At 40.7% G+C, this 19743-nt stretch overlaps 2 protein-coding genes across 8 annotated transcripts in view; one reads left to right on the forward strand and one right to left on the reverse strand.

Annotated features, from left to right (window-relative positions):
* The window catches only part of LOC310723807 (uncharacterized protein), a 544801-nt gene that overhangs the window by 114809 nt on the left and 410249 nt on the right, over window positions 1-19743 (reverse strand). For 3 of the 4 annotated variants that reach the window (XM_083537219.1, XM_083537217.1, XM_083537218.1), the window contains one exon: window positions 10417-11485. In XM_083537219.1, coding sequence (XP_083393345.1) covers window positions 11430-11485 — 56 coding nt within the window. In that variant the 3' untranslated portion in view covers window positions 10417-11429. Of the gene's footprint in view, window positions 1-10416; window positions 11486-19743 lie in introns of those variants that run through there. The other variant, XR_014532788.1, reaches the window with a different exon arrangement.
* Window positions 1-19743, forward strand: part of LOC310724396 (uncharacterized protein) — a 142148-nt gene that overhangs the window by 93320 nt on the left and 29085 nt on the right. The window lies entirely within an intron of this gene.

Raw genomic sequence — 19743 nt, forward strand, 5'->3', positions numbered from 1 at the left:
GGGCAGCCCTGCCGGAGTCCAACATGCACCGGGAACAAGTCTGACTTACTGCCGGCAATGCGAACCAAGCTCCTGCTTCGGTCGTACAGGGACCGGACAGCCCTTAGTAAAGGGCCCCCGACCCCATACTCCCGAAGCACCCTCCACAGGCCGCCGCGAGGGACACAGTCGAATGCCTTTTCCAAATCCACAAAACACATGTGGACTGGTTGGGCAAACTCCCATGAACCTTTCAGCACCCTGTAGAGGGTATAGAGCTGGTCCAGTGTTCCACGGCCTGGACGAAAACCACATTGTTCCTCCTGAATCCAAGGTTCTACTATCGGCCGTATTCTCCTCTCCAGTACCCTGGCATAGACTTTCCCAGGTAGGCTGAGAAGTGTGATCCCCCTATAGTTGGAACACACCCTCCGGTCCCCCTTCTTAAAAAGAGGGACCACCACCCTGGTCTGCCATACCAGAGGCACTGTCCCTGACCGCCACGCGATGCTGCAGAGGCGTGTCAGCCAAGACAGCCCCACAACATCCAGAGACTTGAGGTACTCAGGGCGGATCTCATCCACCCCCGGTGCCTTGCCACCGAGGAGTTTCTTTACTACCTCGGTGACTTCAGCTTGGGTGATGGACGAGTCCGCCTCTGAGCCCTCAGCCTCTGCTTCCTCAATGGAAGACGTGACGGCGGGAGAGAGGAGATCCTCGAAGTATTCCTTCCACCGTCCAACGACATCCCCAGTTGAGGTCAACAGCTCCCCACCTCTACTGTAAACAGCATTGGTGGGGCACTGCTTTCCCCTCCTGAGGCGCCGGACGGTTTGCCAGAATCTCTTCGAGGCCAGCCGATAGTCCTTCTCCATGGCCTCACCGAACTCCTCCCAGGCCCGAGTTTTTGCCTCGATAACCACCCAGTTCGCTTGGCCTGCCGGTACCCGTCAGCTGCCTCAGGAGTCCCACAAGCCAACCTGGCCCGATAGGACTCCTTCTGCAGCTTGAGGGCATCCCTTACTTCCGGTTTCCACCACCGGGTTCGGGGATTGCCACCTCGACAGGCACCGGAGACCTTACTGCCACAGCTCCGAGCGGCCGCCTCGACAATGGAGGTGGAGAACATGGTCCACTCGGACTCAATATCTCCGGCCTCCCTCGGGATCTGGTCAACGCTCCGCCGGAGGTGGGAGTTGAAGATCTCTCTGACAGGAGGCTCGGCCAAACGTTCCCAGCAGACCCTCACAGTACGCTTGGGTCTGCCGAGTCTGTCCAGCTTCCTCCCCCGCCATCGGATCCAACTCACCACCAGGTGGTGATCAGTTGACAGCTCCGCCCCTCTCTTTACCCAAGTGTCCAAGACATACGGCCGCAGGTCAGATGAAACGACCACAAAGTCGATCATCGACCTACGGCCTAGGGTGTCCTGGTGCCAGGTGCACTGATGGACACCCTTATGCTTGAACATGGTGTTCGTTATGGACAAACTGTAACTAGCACAGAAGGCCAATAACTGAACACCGCTCGGGTTCAGATCAGGGGGGCCGTTCCTCCCAATCACGCCCCTCCAGGTGTCACTGTCGCTGCCCACGTGTGCATTGAAGTCTCCTAGTAGAACCCAGTCGGAGCACTGTCCAGCACCCCTCCCAGAGACCCCAAGAAGGCCGGGTACTCTATACTGCCGTTTGGCCCGTAGGCACACACGACAGTGAGAGACCTATCCCCGAACCGTAGGCGCAGGGAAACGACCCTCTCGTTCACCGGGGTAAACTCCAACACATGGCGGCTGAGCTGGGGGGCTATAAGCAAACCCACACCAGCCCGACGTCTTTCATCATGGGCAGCTCCAGAGTTGTAAAGAGTCCATCCTCTCTCGAGGAGTGTGGTTCCAGAGCCCAGGCCGTGCGTAGAGGTGATCCCGACTATCTCTAGTCGGAACCTCTCAACCTCACGCACAATCTCAGGCTCCTTCCCCGCCAGCGAGGTGACATTCCACTTCCCTAGAGCTAGCTTCCGTGTCCAGGGATCGGGTTGCCGAGGCCCCCGCCTTCCTCTTAGCACCGGCCCCTTACGGTCCCTCCTGCAGGTGGTGAGCCCACTGGAAGGCGGCCCCACGTCGCTCCTTCGGGCTGAGCCCGGCCGGACCCTGTGGGGGAAGGCCGGGCCACCAGGCGCTCGCATACGAGCCCCAACCCCGGGCCTGGCTCCAGGGTGGGGCCCCATTCAGTTTTGTTTGGTTCATTAATTTCTACTCTGTAGATTCAGTTCAAGTAACTCGGTTCAAAAGAGTTCGGTTCAATAAATTCATTTAAAAATAATAAGGTCCAGAAGAGTCGGTTCACTGGTTTCGGTACAATTGAGTCTGAATCGAAAGATTCACTGGTAAATGACTCGATTCCACAGTTCTAACAAAATCTGTAACATAAAACATTCAGTCTACTTAAAAATATTTATTTCAGCAGTTTCACTCAAGAAAAAGAAACGTTTGTTCTGTTTGTGCAAAACCAGCAGCTGGTCAGAAAGTTCCTTCTCTGTTCCTGGGTTAGTTTGAGGGGTTCACCTCAGTCAGCTTCGTCTCTGTGGTTTGGCTCATCTTACATCATCGTCTCATTGTAATAATCAGTAAAAAAGTCTTTTACTGATCCAAACGATCCAAACGAACAAGGGTAATAGCCCTACGCACATTAAAAGTCTTTTACTGAACTCTTTTGAGTAGAAATTAATGAACCAAACAAAAATAAATGGATTGAGTTATTAAAATTAATTTATTGAATTAAATTATTTTGTAATATTTTAAATGTGATTTATGATTTTTTTTTTAAACTAACTGAGGTTGTTAAAAGTTTTATTTTAACAGTAGATGTTATAAGGCTGCATTCTCATTCTTTTTTTTCTAAACTTTTAATTTTTAATTATGATTTAAATGAAGTCCAACATTTAACGGACGGTGCTGTGTGGATTGGGCAGCAGTCGAAGGTGGGGTATGCCTGCTTAGACTGCTGCCCCCGCGACCCGAATTACGGATAAGCGGGAGAAAATGGATGGATGGATGGATGAAGTCCAACATTTTAATAAAAGAAACAAAACAACAAAATTTAAAATATTAAATTTTCATTAAACATTACAATAATTATAGATTTTTACTTTATTATATGTAAGACATGTGCTCACATGCTGAATCTAAACCTGCCCAGAGCTTTACAGATTTTTGCTCTCCAGTGCTGCCATTTCCTGTTCCTCAGGAATTATAGAGGAAGTTGTAAGGATGGTCAGATCTTTCCATGAGGTCAAACCCCGAGAACTGCCATGCAACAGAACATTAAACTTTCTAATCTGAGGAGAAGAGCTCTTTAATTTGAGGAGAGGAAATCTCTATCTATCTATCTATCTATCTATCTATCTATCTATCTATCTATCTATCTATCTATCTATCTATCTATCTATCTATCTATCTATCTATCTATCTATCTATCTATATGTAGAAGAAATTAAAAATAGCTCCTACAGTGAAATAAATTGTTTTTATTGTCAAGTCAAGTTTCAAGTCAAGTCAAGTTTCTTTGTATAGCGCTTTTCACAACAGACATTGTCTCAAAGCAGCTTTACAGAAAACAACAGTGAAGGTGAATGGTGTGCGTTTGTCCCTGATGAGCAAGCCGTGGCGACAGTGGCAAGGAAAAACTCCCTTAGATGATATGAGGAAGAAACCTTGAGAGGAACCAGACTCAAAGGGGAACCCATCCTCATATGGGTGACATCAAAAGTTTGGTCATAAATCTTTCAACAATACAGAACAATTTGTGATCATCATAGATCCAGCATCAGCTTCTCTGATAGTCTGATAGTGTTCTGATAGTCACATAGAATACAGATTAACATGGCAGAGGTAGAGCTGTAACACAGTTCTGTAACACACAGAACAGGAAAAGCACGTCTGGTTTTATTTTATTTTTATTGTACACTACTAAGGCGTGTTTGTGAAAGGGTCACGCGTTAGTCAGAAGGCACTTGAGTACATTTATTAGAATGATCTGTTCCATATTTTTTCCATTGCATCGTATTGCGTTAAATCACATCGTGTTCAGTCGAAGCGAAATCGGATTGCACTGCACCGTAACTGGGCGAATCTCACCACATATCACATCACATTGGTAGCTGCTTCATGTGTATCGTTTAATGTCCAAATTTACTCTGGCTTGAAAACATGTCTTGCATGAAAGACGCTCTTACGTTTACCGATGATCTTCTCGATGAGCTTCAACTCCTTTAGAAGGGCAAAAATGTGACCCATAATGTGCAGTGCTATAAATGGAGAGAACAGGGTGAGCCTTTAAAACCAATTAACAACATTTCAACTATGAAGAATGAGGTACACCAAGTTGGGCAGGGAAGAAATGGGTTAGGTTTGCTGCAACCCGACCTGGTCAAGTCAAGTCAAGTTTATTTGTATAGCGCTTTTCACAACAGACATTGTCTCAAAGCAGCTTTACAGAAAACAAAAGTGAAGGTGAATGGTGTGTGTTTGTCCCTGATGAGCAGCCGTGGCGACAGTGGCAAGGAAAAACTCCCTTAGATGATATGAGGAAGAAACCTTGAGAGGAACCAGACTCAAAGGGGAACCCATCCTCATATGGGTGACATCAAGAGTTTGGTCATAAATCTTTCAACAATACAGAACACTGGAGAGAGAGAACTTACATGAGTACTGGAGTATAAGATTATAAGTGAATGTTCTTTCTACAGTCTTTGGTATAAAAAGCTCAACATTTGTGATCATCATAGATCCAGCATCAGCTTCTCCATGCCAGGGCCTTTAAACACTCAGCATCTACTTCTCCATGATCATCCATAGGTCCATAATCTTCACAAGGTGGGACGTGACTGGAGCTGGCCAAACCTCAGGATGCCTCGGGATGGGGAGAGAAAGAGAAGCAGTGGAGAGGAATTAGCGTAGCTGCTGTTCATGATATTAACAGCACAAGTTGATAATGTGCATGTAATCATATATTCTGGAGCACAAGGTTGTGATGTGATGTGTGTGATGTGTGTTATGTGTAGGCTTTGCTAAAAAGATATGTTTTTAATCTACACTTAAACTGGAAGAGTGTATCTGAACCCCGAACACTGTCAGGAAGACTATTCCAGAGTTTAGGAGCTAAATGTGAAAATGCTCTACCGCCTTTAGTGGACTTTGCTATTCTAGGAACTACTAGAAGCCCAGAGTTTTGAGATCTCAGGGAGCGTGACGGATTGTAGCGTGTTAAGAGACTGGATAGATACATGGGAGCCAAACCATTTAGTGCTTTATAAGTGAGTAGCAGTAGTTTGTAGTCTATTCGAAACTTAATAGGAAGCCAATGTAGGGACGATAAGATTGGGGTTATATGATCGTATTTTCTTGACCTAGTAAGAACTCTTGCTGCGGCATTCTGAACTAACTGAAGCTTGTTTATTAATGATGCAGGACATCCACCTAGTAATGCATTACAGTAGTCTATTCTAGAGGTCATAAACGCATGGACGAGCTTCTCTGCATCAGATATAGATAACATATTCCTTAGCTTAGAAATATTTCTAAGGTGAAAGAAGGCTGTTTTTGTAACTTGATTGATGTGATTTTTGAAAGATAAGTTGCTGTCTAAAATAACTTCCAGGTCTTTTACCGTTGAACTAGTAGTTACAGAACAACCGTCTAAATGCAGGCTGAGATGCCGGAGCTTCTGTGTACTATTTTTTGGGCCGATGAGCAAAATCTCCGTTTTATCAGAATTTAATAGCAGAAAGTTATCGGTCATCCAATCTCTTATTTCTTCAACACACTCAGTTATGCGAGCTAATTGAGCTGTATCGCCTGGTTTGGATGAAATATATAGCTGGGTATCATCAGCATAACAATGGAAGCTAATTCCATGCCTTCTAATAATATTTCCTAATGGAAGCATGTATATTGTAAAAAGCAGGGGTCCCAGAACTGACCCTTGTGGCACGCCATAATTTACTAGCATTATCCTGGATAGCTCTCCATTTAAATCTACGAAGTCGATTATTGTCATTTTAATCATATGCTGTACAGTTGGTGCAGTACACAGTAAAACAAAACAATATTGCTTAAGGACCGAAGTGCTCCATAATACAAAACAAAATGACACAAAGCAACACAGAACTAAAATCTAAGCAAGATGTAAGGTGCCCACCCAATGGCCCAATGACGGAATTTACTGGTGTGGGTGAAGGTATGCTGCGTGTTAGTCTTTCGCGTGGCTGTAAAAGATTACTCAAATGGATTGCACTTTGTTACATGAATCTAATTTTTACCTCTAATCTGACTCCAATTTATAATAAAGATTTAACTTGAATATCTCTAATTTAAGATGATCACCTTATTGGTTGCATTCCGTCTTTTCAATTAATCATTCATTATGGATCCGGAGTCGCTTAGAAGCTTGTGCTTGGCTAACGATACCTGCTCAAGGAGGCACATTGGCCAGTCCGAATCTTAGTCAGATGATATAACGGTAAACTAATATTCTTTAAGTAAGCCTCTCAATTTTTGCTCATGCATAAAGAATAATGTATTTAGCCACTTAGTTATAACTTGCTTAATTAGTGATAGTCAGAAATCAGATGGTCTCAGACGTTGTGCTCTATGCTCCATCCTTTCATGAGCCTTCAGTTTGTACTATCCTGGCCGTAGATGTGCGGTAACACCAGGCTACATAATCAACTAGATATAAATGATTTCAGGAAGTTTCAGAGTTAATCAAGAATTTTACATTTATTTGCCAGGCAATAATCAATAAACAAATGTCACATTTAAAACAAATAATAGAAGCATGACATGATCAGCATAAAACCAAATATTTTAACAATGCAGTTTACTAAAGAAATGTTAAAGAATCACTATACCTGGCAATAGAGACACACAGAGAAGTTCTGACTACAGAATGCTTGTTTCACCAATTTCCTTAAATACCGAAACCATCGTAAACACTTAAATTCAAAGTGATAAAAGCTTTGCAAACCCTTTCTTGGGACAGGATGTGACCTATAAACCAAATGTCACCTACAACACCTGGTAAGGATCTTCTCCGGAGCAACCCTTATGTCAGTAGGACAGAATTTCCCCAAACCTGGAGTCTGATATGGGACTGAGATCATATTTCCAATCACACTAAGACCTTTAAAATTATACCAAACATGTGAAGATAAAATGTATAAATCCAAAAATAATCATGGGTCAACCCACAAATGGCCCCTTTATGGGGTTGTTATTGGACCACAGTGGGTGAGATTTGGGTTCCATTCATTAATTTCATGATTGATTTCTGTGGGTGAACTTAATGTGTACTTAATCTTACTATGGAAAATCCACTGTCAAACCATTTCAAACCTCAGTTACAATGTAAAACTGTGCCTGACCAAACAAAGAACTAATATTAGTTGATTTTATGTGCTGCTCTATATTCAAAATTATATGGTTGATTATTTGAACTGTGCAAAATAAATGACTTCAACTCAGAATGTGTGAATAACATTTAATTTAAATTAATTCAAGTAAAAAAACAGGAAACAGGAATAACAGAATTACTAATGTAGAATAGTTCACTGGTGGGTCTATGCAGATTCCTCAGCTGCACACCTACAAAACAGTAAAGAAAGAGAAGACAGAAAAGGCAATTTAGTACATTTTAAAATACTACCATTCACAGCAGCATCTAAAAAAACATGCATCAATATAATTAAGACATATCCTAGAATCTCATCAGTGAATTGTTCCCACCTCTGCCTCACACAGTAATAACTTATGCCGGGGACCAGTCACAGAATCCAAAACTTATGAATGTAACAATTAAAATATCAACCTTGCATCTGAACTTGACTTTTAAACGAATATTTGGCTTTTGCCAAAATCCAGTGATTGAACAATGATTCTGATCAGCTGAAAGATGTAAGTCACACCTCGGATCACGGTGGACCAGAAAGTTCAACACACTGCAACTGAAGAAAACATATGCAAATACAAAAAAAAACACCAGCAAATTAAGAAAACATCTTCATCAGTTAAACAACACAAGCTGCAAATCTTTACAACGCAACTAAATACAGAAACGTCCTGCAAATCCTCACAACACAACCAATTCATTTACACTGCAAACAGCACAGACCACAAAATAAATGTTTCATGGGGACCCCAACAAGTGACGACCCCGGGACTGCTTGTTCAGTGTCTATTGATCAGTGGTGTTGTTGATGATCTGAAAGGTGAGTTTTTTGTTTATTTTAACATCCTGATCATGATTCCTTGGCTTTGCCAGTTAACATAATAACGTTTTACAGTTAATTGTGTATTTCATCAGATTATTTAGGATAATAATATCCAAAAGGCCAAGGAATCATAAACAAACAATGATAAATGATGAACAATAAGCAGTTCCAGACGGGTTTGTCACTTGTTGTGGTCCCCTTGAAACATTTATTTTGTGAACTGTGCTGTTTGGTTGTGTTTGCAGTGTGTTTCTATACTTGGTTGTGTTGTGGGGGTTTTCTGCACACGTGTTGTCAAACTGATGAAGTTGTTTTTTTTATTTGCTGGTGGTTTTTTTCTATTTGCATGTTTTTTCTTAAGTTGCAGCATGTTGTGCTCTCTCAGCCACCGTATAGGATGCCTTGAGGAATTTATAAGATATTTTTTCATTTCAGGGTGGAGTATTCCTTTAATTAAACAGAGGCAAAAACACTGATCGGGATAAAATATTAATTGTGCAGCCCTAGCTATAGGTTATATGACTTACACTTCCGGCTGTACTGCCCTCCGATCATGGTCCCACTTGGCTCTCAAAGCACGGTTGCCTTCTCTGTCTCTTGCATTTATGAACCATTTACCAAGCGCTTTTTCCAGCTCTTTCTTACTGACAGTTTTCAGCAAAGGGTTCTGCTTCAGGCTTCCTGTTAAGCAAAAAATTAATATAAAGTAGAGCATGCTACTGCATCAACCAGGGCACAACCCATTATTTGTATGCATGCAAGTTACATGAGCATAAAAAAAAAAAAGACAAAAAAAATAAATCACAAGGTTCTAAATACCTTCTAATCCACCATTTGCCCAAACTGTTAACTGATCTGACTGACTTTATGAACTGTGCAAAATGATGTTTATTATCTTTAACGTAATCATAACGTATCATATTTTTAGTAATGTTTGGAAATGCTATAAATATGAACGTTTTTTATCACCTCTACCTATTTCACCTAAATTACATAAAAATAATGTTAAGTATTGTCACAATCTCCTCAGAGCTCTTCTCTGTGTATTGTATATAAACATGTTATTGAGGTAGTGAAAGAGAAAGATTACTCCACAGTGCTTTTACTGTTTCACCCTCCTGTTATCATGAGGACACTATATGGAGAAAACACGAGTGAAGATGGTTTGAAAAGTCATTATTTCCACATTTTAGTAGACAATGTCCTAGTTATCTGCTAATCGTTAAGAATGTTCAGTTTTCCACAGGTGTTTATCTCTGAGGTAAACCAGTTCACTCTCCACACTTACCTTCTTTATATCGTGCCTGTAACTTTAATTACCACAAATCTTCAGAAGAATACATTAAATTAAATTTCTTACCGTGACAGAGATGTCAGGTTATCCAGGTCAGGTCAGGTCAGGTGATCAGTGGTAGTGAGTGATGACTGTTTCTTCAGAATGAGAAGGCGGGAACACAGGAGCCAATGGGAGACTCTGTGAGCTGCACAAGCAATTTTTTCTTTTTTTTTTTTTTTTTAACTAAAGGTCGTACTATGTTATTGTTATTATATAAAATGTTTGTTTCGATCATATAAAACACGCAAAAAACATATCAATTGAATTTATCATCAATTGAATAATATAGCTAAATATAGCCCAAATGTGGCCCATACAGGGCCCTCAAATAAACAAAATGGGCAACCTAACTGGGGCCCACATTCAGCCCATTTTCGTATGCAGCATGTAGTGTAAATATCCATTAGATTTTAGTTATTTTGGTTATTAATTAACTTTTATTTCCATTTGGTGATGAAGCTCGGGTGTTCTTGTATTCAGAGCAGTGAGAACTGCATACAATTCTAGACTGAGACTCCTGAAGTTACTGAGTGTCACAGCTGGACCCTGGAAACACAGATTTTTATGCTCCCACATTAAAGTTGATTGCTTTCCATTTTATTCTTTCTGTATAATAGAATTTTGTTAATAAATGGAATTTAATTTAGTAAATGCCAATGATGATTTGTTGATACTTCATAATCATCTATGATATAGAATCAAAACATTGTTTCTATCATCAGAAATCAGCATTTCTATTTTCTTTCTTAGAAAAAATGAAAGTATAAGTTAACAAACAATAGCAAGAGAAAAATAAGTGAACTGTTCATGAAATAATCACAAAAAAATGTTCCTGAAGACGTTTTTAATGACACCGAGACTCATACAGTCCATTTAAAATAATCCACTTTTAACATTCACCTTAATCTCAAAGGTTTAAGTGAAGTCGAGATTAGAGCTCTGTGCAGGCCAGTTCAGTTCTTCCACACCAAACTCATCCAACCATGTCTTTATGAACCTCAGTTTGTGCACTGTAGCATGGTCATGCTGGATTAATAAAGGGCCGTCTCCAAACTATTCCCACAATATTAGAAGCATGGCATTGTCCAAAATGATTTGGTATGCTAAAGTAATGAACATTTCCCTACACTTTAAGTCAAGGGCTGAGTTTTACCCCTAAAGTACAGCCCCATACCATTACAACTCCTACACCAAACCTTACAGTTGACTAATAAACTTATTCGAAGTTAGAGAAACACAAAAAATGAACGTCGGTGCAAAATACCTAAAGGTTTATACATTTAACATTTTAGATTTAAAAAAGACTTAGGGTGAGATTTGTCTGCACTTTAATTCTTATAGGTCCAAAAAATATACAACAAAAATATACAACAAAAATCTATTCCCTGATCTTGCTGTGTAACCGTGTGATCAAGCTCAAGTTTGCAGTAAATCAGTAACACTGGGCTCAGGGGACAATGGATTGGAAGCCGTTCCATTAGATAATGTTCAGAAAGCACATATGGGCGAGATGCTCAGGTAGCCTCATACATGTTGCCATAAAGTGTAGTTGTAGTGTAACTGTAGATGGACCAACAATGTTCTGATGGCTTGGAAAGGTTTCCAGTTTGTTAGAGCTAATTAAAATTAACATTACAATTTAAAGTTCCCCCAATATTTACAGTACAATTTCCCTTTACATCCCTTCAAATAAAAAATTTAGGATGATTTGTTTTATGGTTGTATGTTAGAGCACTTGTGGTTCCTTAATGAGTGTTGATGAACATAGCTCCGTCCACAGTGTCCACAGAGGTACAGCTTCTGTCCTGTATGACTCCGCTGGTGGCTGAGGAGGAAACGCCGGGCACTAAAACTCTTCCCACACTGTCCACAGTGATACGGCTTCTCTCCTGTGTGGATACGCTGGTGTAATCTAAGATTACCCTGCTGAGTAAAACTCTTCCCACACTGATCACAGTGATACGGCTTCACTCCTGTGTGGATACGCTGGTGTGATTTGAGACTATTCTGATGAGTAAAACTCTTTTCACACTGTTCACAGTGATACGGCTTCACTCCTGTGTGGATACGCTGGTGTGATTTGAGAGTACTCGGGTGAGTAAAACTCTTCCCACAGTGTTCACAGTGATAAGGCTTCTCTCCTGTGTGGATACGCTGGTGTGATTTGAGATGATCCTTTTGAGTAAAACTCTTCCCACACTGTTCACAGTAATACGGCTTCAACCCTGTGTGGACACGCTGGTGTATTCTAAAATTACTCTGATGAGTAAAACTCTTTCCACACTGTTCACAGTGATACAGCTTCACTCCTGTGTGGATACGCTGGTGTGATTTGAGACTATGCTGATGAGTAAAACTCTTTCCACACTGTTCACAGTGATACGGCTTCACTCCTGTGTGGACACGCTGGTGTGATTTGAGATGACTCTGTTGAGTAAAACTCTCCCCACACTGTTCACACTGATACGGCTTCTCTCCTGTGTGGATACGCTGGTGCGATTTGAGATGATCCTGTTGAGTAAAACTCTTCCCACACTGTTCACAGTAATACGGCTTCACTCCTGTGTGGATACGCTGGTGTGATTTGAGATTAAGCTCATGAGTAAAACTTTTCCCACACTGTTTACAGTGATACGGCTTCTCTCCTGTATGGATATGCTGGTGTCTTTTGAGATTACTCTGTTGAGTAAAACTCTTCCCACACTGTTCACAGTGATACGGCTTCACTCCTGTGTGGATACGCTGGTGTGATTTGAGAGCACTCGGGTGAGTAAAACTTTTCCCACACTGTTCACAGTGATACGGCTTTTCTCCTGTGTGGATACGCTGGTGTGATTTGAGAGTACTCGGGTATGTAAAACTCTTCCCACACTGTTCACAATAATACGGCTTCTCTCCTGTGTGGATACGCTGGTGTGATTTGAGACTACTCGAGTCAGTAAAACTCTTTCCACACTGTTCACAGTGATAGGGCTTCACTCCTGTGTGGATACGCTGGTGTGATTTAAAACTACCCTGTTGAGTAAAACTCTTCCCACACTGTTCACAGTGATACGGCTTCTCTCCTGTGTGGATACGCTGGTGTGATTTGAGATTACGCTGATGAGTAAAACTCTTCCTACACTGTTCACAGTGATAGGGCTTCACTCCTGTGTGGATACGCTGGTGTGATTTAAAACTACCCTGTTGAGTAAAACTCTTCCCACACTGTTCACAGTGATACGGCTTCACTCCTGTGTGGATACGCTGGTGTCTTTTCAGAACAGCAATTTTAGTAAAACTCTTCCCACAATCTGAGCAGTGGTGCATCTGGAAAACAATATAAAATGATTCAATATAGTGTAATAATTTTAGATTTGGTCTTGCATGTTATCAGAAATGTCTGCTATTGTAATCTGATATGGTTTGAAACAAGTTAAATGAGAGGCATTTTGAGGCCTTTTAGAAAACCTTTAACCTGTTAGGCCTCGACACAGATTTTGGGACTCACAGCTGAAAATGCGCTACCTAACTTTAAATGTTCACAGTTCCTGATAAAGTGGACTAAATACACAATTTAAATATCTTTAAAAAGAAGACACTTTGAGCTTTAATGTCCATTATTCACAGTTGATATTGCTCAAAAAGATAAGTTATAGATGATTAAATACTGTAAAAAAAAAAAAAAATTCAATTTTTTTATTCCTTTATATATAAATACATGAAATCAGTCCTGGAGCAATCCAGAAAAATAATGCGTTAAAGCCACATGTCTCATGAGTTTATATTTTAAATTGAATGAAGATATCATAAAAAATGAGATTCCTACAAACATTTATCTGAGACTATGTCTGGTTCGCCCCTCCCCGCCCAAATTTTAGGACTCACAGCTGAAATGCTCTACATACACAATTTAAATATCTTTGGAAAGAAGACACTTTGAGCTTTACTTTCAAACATCAAAGTTGATGTTGCTCAAAAAGATATTAAGTTATAGATGATGAAGTCCCATAGATATACATTTCCTGCATTCAACATTATTTTTATTTTATATATAATGAAACCAGTCCTGGAGCAATCCAGAACAGCACTGGGTTGAAAGCCACATGTCTCATGAGTTTATATTTCAAATTTTATCAAGATTTTTCATAACAAATGAGATTCCTACAAACATTTATCTGGGATTATGTCTGATCCTTTTCTCCCTCCCCTGTTTGAGAGACACCTGCTAAACTCAGGTGATCATTCATACTCTATTCATACAGTCTGCATATTAATAAACTGCTGACCATAAAAAGCTTTTGTTCTACATGTTTGGGGCTATTGATGTTGATTTGGCATTCATATTGATGGCCAGGTAGCCAGACAAGCTCTTGTTTTACAGTCATGGCCATTCATACTGATGTCGGGCCATTCCAATCTCAACAACACACACACACACACACACACACACACACACACACACACACACACACACACACCAAGCCTTTTTTTAATAAAAAAACAAACAGGCAACAAAACCAATAAAATCGTATAAAACTATAAAGGGAGATACAGTTATGTTCAAAATAATAGCAGTACAATGTGACTAACCAGAATAATCCAGGTTTTTAGTATATATTTTATTGCTACGTGACAAACAAGTTACTAGTAGGTGCAGTAGATTCTCAGAAAACAAACAAGACCCATCATTCATGATATGCACGCTCGTAAGGCTGTGCAATTGGGCAATTAGTTGAAAGGCGTGTGTTCAAAAAAATAGCAGTGTGGCATTCAATCACTGAGGTCATCAATTTTGTGAAAAAACAGGTGTGAATCAGGTGGGCCCCTATTTAAGGATGAAGCCAGCACTTCTTGAACATGCATTTGAAAGCCTGAGGAAAATGGGTCGTTCAAGACATTGTACAGAAGAACAGCGTACTTTGATTAAAAAGTTGATTGGAGAGGGGAAAACCTATAAAGAGGTGCAAAAAATTTATAGGCTGTTCAGCTTAAATGATCTCCAATGCCTTAAAATGGAGAGCAAACCCAGAGCGACGTGGAAGACAACCATCAAAATGGATCGAAGAATCACCAGAATGGCAAAGGCTCAGCCAATGATCAGCTCCAGGATGATCAAAGACAGTCTGGAGTTACCTGTAAGTACTGTGACAGTTAGAAGACGTCTGTGTGAAGCTAATCTATTTTCAAGAATCCCCCGCAAAGTCCCTCTGTTAAAAAAAAAGGCATGTGCAGAAGAGGTTACAATTTGCCAAAGAACACATAAATTGGCCTAAAGAGAAATGGAGGAACATTTTGTGGACTGATGAGAGTAAAATTGTTCTTTTTGGGTCCAAGGGCCACAGACAGTTTGTGAGACGACCCCCAAACTCTGAATTCAAGCCACACTACACAGTGAAGACAGTGAAGCATGGTGGTGCAAGCATCATGATATGGGCATGTTTCTCCTACTATGGTGTTGGGCCTATTTATCGCATACCAGGGATCATGGATCAGTTTGCATATGTCAAAATACTTGAGGTCATGTTGCCTTATGCTGAAGAGGACATGCCCTTGAAATGGTTGTTTCAACAAGACAATGACCCCAAACACACTAGTAAACGAGCAAAGTCTTGGTTTCAAACCAACAAAATTAATGCTATGGAGTGGCCAGCCCAATCCCCGGACCTTAATCCAATCGAGAACTTGTGGGTTGATATCAAAAATGCTGTTTCTGAAGCAAAACCAAGAAATGTTAATGAATTGTGGAATGTTGTTAAAGAATCATGGAGTGGAATAACAGCTGAGAGGTGCCACAAGTTGGTTGACTGCATGCCACACAGATGTGAAGCAGTCTGTGGTCATACAACTAAATATTAGTTTAGTGATTCACAGGATTGCTAAATCCTAAAAATAAAAATGTTTGTACAAAATAGTTTTGAGTTTGTACAGTCAACGGCATACACTGCTATTTTTTTTAACACACCCCTTTCAACTAATTGCCCAATTGCACAGCCTTACGAGCGTGCATATCATGAATGATGGGTCTTGTTTGTTTTCTGAGAATCTACTGCACTTACTAGTAACTTGTTTGTCACGTAGCAATAAAAAATATACTAAAAACCTGAATTAATCTGGTTAGTCACATTGTACTACTATTATTTTGAACATAACTGTATATTGTAACTTACAGATGTAAAATCGCATCTCCATGCAGATCTCCAAGTCTCTGTTGTTACTCCGCCCCCAAAAATATTTTCCACATCGCTGCTTTTTTTGCAAATCTCAGATAACTTTTTTGATTGAACATTATTTTCCCTTGTTTTCTTTGTTTTATTGTAAACAAAGTCCAGTTAGCACGAGCTGTAAACAGCTGTTTGTGTTGACCTGAGAGCTGCATCACTTCCTGGTTTGTCACTATGCACGTGTTACTTCCGGCAGTAAGAGTTTGTAAATTGTAAGAAAACTAAGACGTATACACGTGGAGAATAAAATCCTCCCATATATCGTTAGAATCCTGCACTTATTGGCTACATTTTCCATCAATCATTTTGTTTCCATAATGCTACTGGCTAGAAAGGTTTTGAAATGAGAGGCGGCACATAAAAAAAACATGACAACACTTGCAGAGAGAGTAGAGACTCAACCCAAGATTCCGCCTCTTTTACTTTTTTATTTTTTTTATTTTTTTTGTGGTTTTAACCGTTTTTAAACACTATATTCTACCAGCCATATTTGTTTTTTTACCAGCAATATGTCGTTTTTTTATGTGAAAGTAATTCGGAAATATAATTATGTAAGTAGTGCGGGGTTTTTTTATGCATGTTATTGTGTACTGCTTACACAAATTCAGCAAATACATTCTTTATATACGTTTTCCATTGAAAAACAGAGATCTGAAATCGCTGCTTGAGACAAAGCTTTAGAATGATGTATAGTTAGTCATGGTTACTCTTCTCCATTTTTATTTAATCTATTGCTAAATATCAACACCTGAGAAAAATGGGCTCACGCAACAACGAGGCCTAAAGGGTTAACTAATTGATACTTGTATAAAATCTTCCAAAATCCCCGATATTTATGTCTTCAAGGTGGAGGAGTTTTCCCAGTACCAGACCAGGCAGCATTATATCATCTTATTTTCAATTCCAGGAGACAGAGAAAAAGACTGTGGAACCTGTTGTGCTTCTGTGATAACATCAGAGCTTAACAGGATTCAGTCCACGAAAAGCACACAAAGCTACCTGAAACTATGTTCAAGCAATGTTTGGGTGATTTTGGATTTAGCAAAATACATTTCTGATTCAGAACATTTGCTAATAGTAGCTCTCATTAGACAAAGCTCAAAATCTGGACTGGTGCAAACAATCAGTACCTTCTGAGCTGATCTGCATGCTGTCTTCCAAATGATGTGTGAAAATCCCTGTGGTTGGGACAACAATACATTGATGACGACTGCAGGTAATTATCTGTGGCTGTCAAAAGCAGCAACCTACTGCCTCCTAATGGCCTATGAGGGCATTTTCAAACAACTTGTTAGCATGTACCTCCACTTTCAGACTCTCAGCTGAAAATCACCTACCTAAATAGAAATGTGAACAGTTCCTGACCAAAGTGTTCTATATACACAATTTAGATACATTTGGAAAGAAGATACTCTGACCCAGCCATTAGTGTTGCACAAGTCAGTGCACTCTTAGTGCAGGTCTCAACCCCGGATACATGTGGAGGGTTGCGTTATGAAGGACATTCAGGGTAAAACATGTGCCAAATCAAACATGCAGATCACGAATCAGAATTTTATACCGGATCGGTCGATTCCCAGGTTACCAACGACCACCACATGTATCGTTAGCCAACAGGGTACCGGTGGAAATTGGACTACGGTTGGCCGAAGGAGGAGAAGGAGAGGAGGAAGACGTCTACAGAAGCAGCGGAAAAAGAAGAAGTGTAGGAGAGTGGAGGTTCGGGTTGGTACTATGTTGGTACTATGACTGGAAAAGGGAGAGAGGGAGCTGATATGATGGAGAGGAGAAAGGTAGATATGTTGTGTGTTTAGAAGACCAAATGAAAAGTGAATAAGACCAGGAACATTGGAGGTGTTTAAACTGCTCTATCATGGTGTGAATAGAAGGAGAAATGGTGTAGGGGTGATTCTGAAGAAATAGTACAGTAAGAGTGTAGTGGAGGTGAAGAGAGCTTCTGATAGGGTGATGAAGGTGAAGGTGGAAGTTGAAGGGGAGATGATAAATATCATCAGTGCTTATGCTCCACAGGTGGGCTTGAGATGGAGGAGAAGGAAAAATTCTGGAGTGAGTTAGATGAAGTGGTGGACGGTAAACCTAGAAATGAAAGATTGGTGATTGGGGCAGACTTTAAAGGGCATGTAGGTGAAGGGTACAGATGGGATGAGGAGGTGATGGTAGGTATGGAATTAGGGAGAGGAATGTGGAAGGGCAGATGGTGGTAGATTTTTGCTAAAAAGAGGAAAATGGCAGTGGTGAACACGTATTTTAAGAAGAAGGAGGATCATAGAGTGACGTATAAGAGTGGATGGTGAGAAGATGCCTGAGGAATGGAGAAGGAGTGTGCTGGTACTGATCTTAAAGAATAAGGGAGATGTGCAGACTTGCAGTAAATACAGGGAAATTAAGTTGATCAGTCAGACCATGAAGTTATGGAAAAGAGTAGTGGAAGCCAGGCTGAGAGAAGAGGTGACCATCTGTGAGCAGCAGTATAGTTTCATAGACATGGGGTATATTAGTAAGAGAATGCTGAGGATGGAAAGAGGCAGATGTAGAGGGCAGGGGGTATGGAGACAGATGATCCACTGTGGCGACCCCTTATGGAAGAAGCCGAATGAAGAAGAAGGAAATAAGTCACTCTGGGTTTTACGGTACATCGTTTTTAATGCAGGTCCTTTTCTCCCTCCCCCTGCTAGACTCCTGGGTCCACTAGACTATTGTTATACATGTTTGGCTACTCATACAGACTGCATTCATATTAAATGTACAGCAATTCAGACAGACTGCATTCATACTGCATGCATTCTGATGGCCGGACATTTCAATGGACAGGAGGAGAATTCATGATCAGAAGCCATTAATCTCAAGTAGCAAGGAGCTGAACAGCTCTGCTAGTGCTAATGTTAATTCACCTATTTCTCCATCACCAGCTGCACTCCATTCTCCAACATCTATCTCCCCTACATGCCAGTGTACACACACACACACACACACACACACACACACACACACACACACACACACACACACACACACACACACACACACACACACACACACAGGGTCTAAAAAGGTGCTAGTGACATGAAATCTTTATCAGATGTTGGTAACAACCCGTGCAATCCACACATACAAAGAAATTAAACCATACATGTCCATAAATGAAGTTGTGTAATGTTGTGGAACAACACACACAAGAAAAAGTATTGAACACATGAAGACAGGCAGGTGCAAAAAGGAATGAAAAGCCAAGACAGCAGTAGATATCAATCAGTTATTAGAAAGCAATCCTGCCTATTGTCATTGTAAATTTATATCAGCTGCTTCAGTCCCAACTGATGGCCTGTATAAAGGTGTCCCATTACCAAGGTGTCACACAAGAAACATCTCCTGATGGTTAAAAGCGAAGAGCTCTCTCAAGACCTTCGCATCCTTTCAAACATACTGATTGCATTGGTTACAGAAGGATTTCTAATCCATCAACACTGTGATTCCAGGCTACACTAGTACTCAACACAGTGAAAACATGGTTCTAATTTTCAAAAGTAATACTAATAAATGATCTTAAAGTGCGAGGCAGAAACTAAACAAACTTGCAGTCCGCCACTTAATACTTTACTTTAAAACTAAACTTCCTCTGGGAAATCACTGGGATACGCATGTGAATATTTGATCTGTTAACTGGTTGCATGTGTAAAAGCTGTTGGTATCAAACATTGTTTACTTTATCAACTGAGTAAAAAGCCGAAGAACAGATCAAATAGGACAATTTATTAAAGCATGGGTGTCAAACTCAGGCCCGCGGGCCAAATCTGGGTGTAATTATATTTGGTCCACAAGATCATATCAAATGTGTATTAGAGCTGGCCCGCCAGTATATAGTGCATACACCGCTAATACTACAAATCCCAAAATGCTTTGCTAGTGTTTAGCGTGTCAGTCGAGACCGCTGAAAAC

This window comes from Silurus aristotelis (genome assembly GCF_946808225.1).
Source record: "Silurus aristotelis genome assembly, chromosome: 1".
Lineage (NCBI taxonomy): Eukaryota > Metazoa > Chordata > Actinopteri > Siluriformes > Siluridae > Silurus > Silurus aristotelis.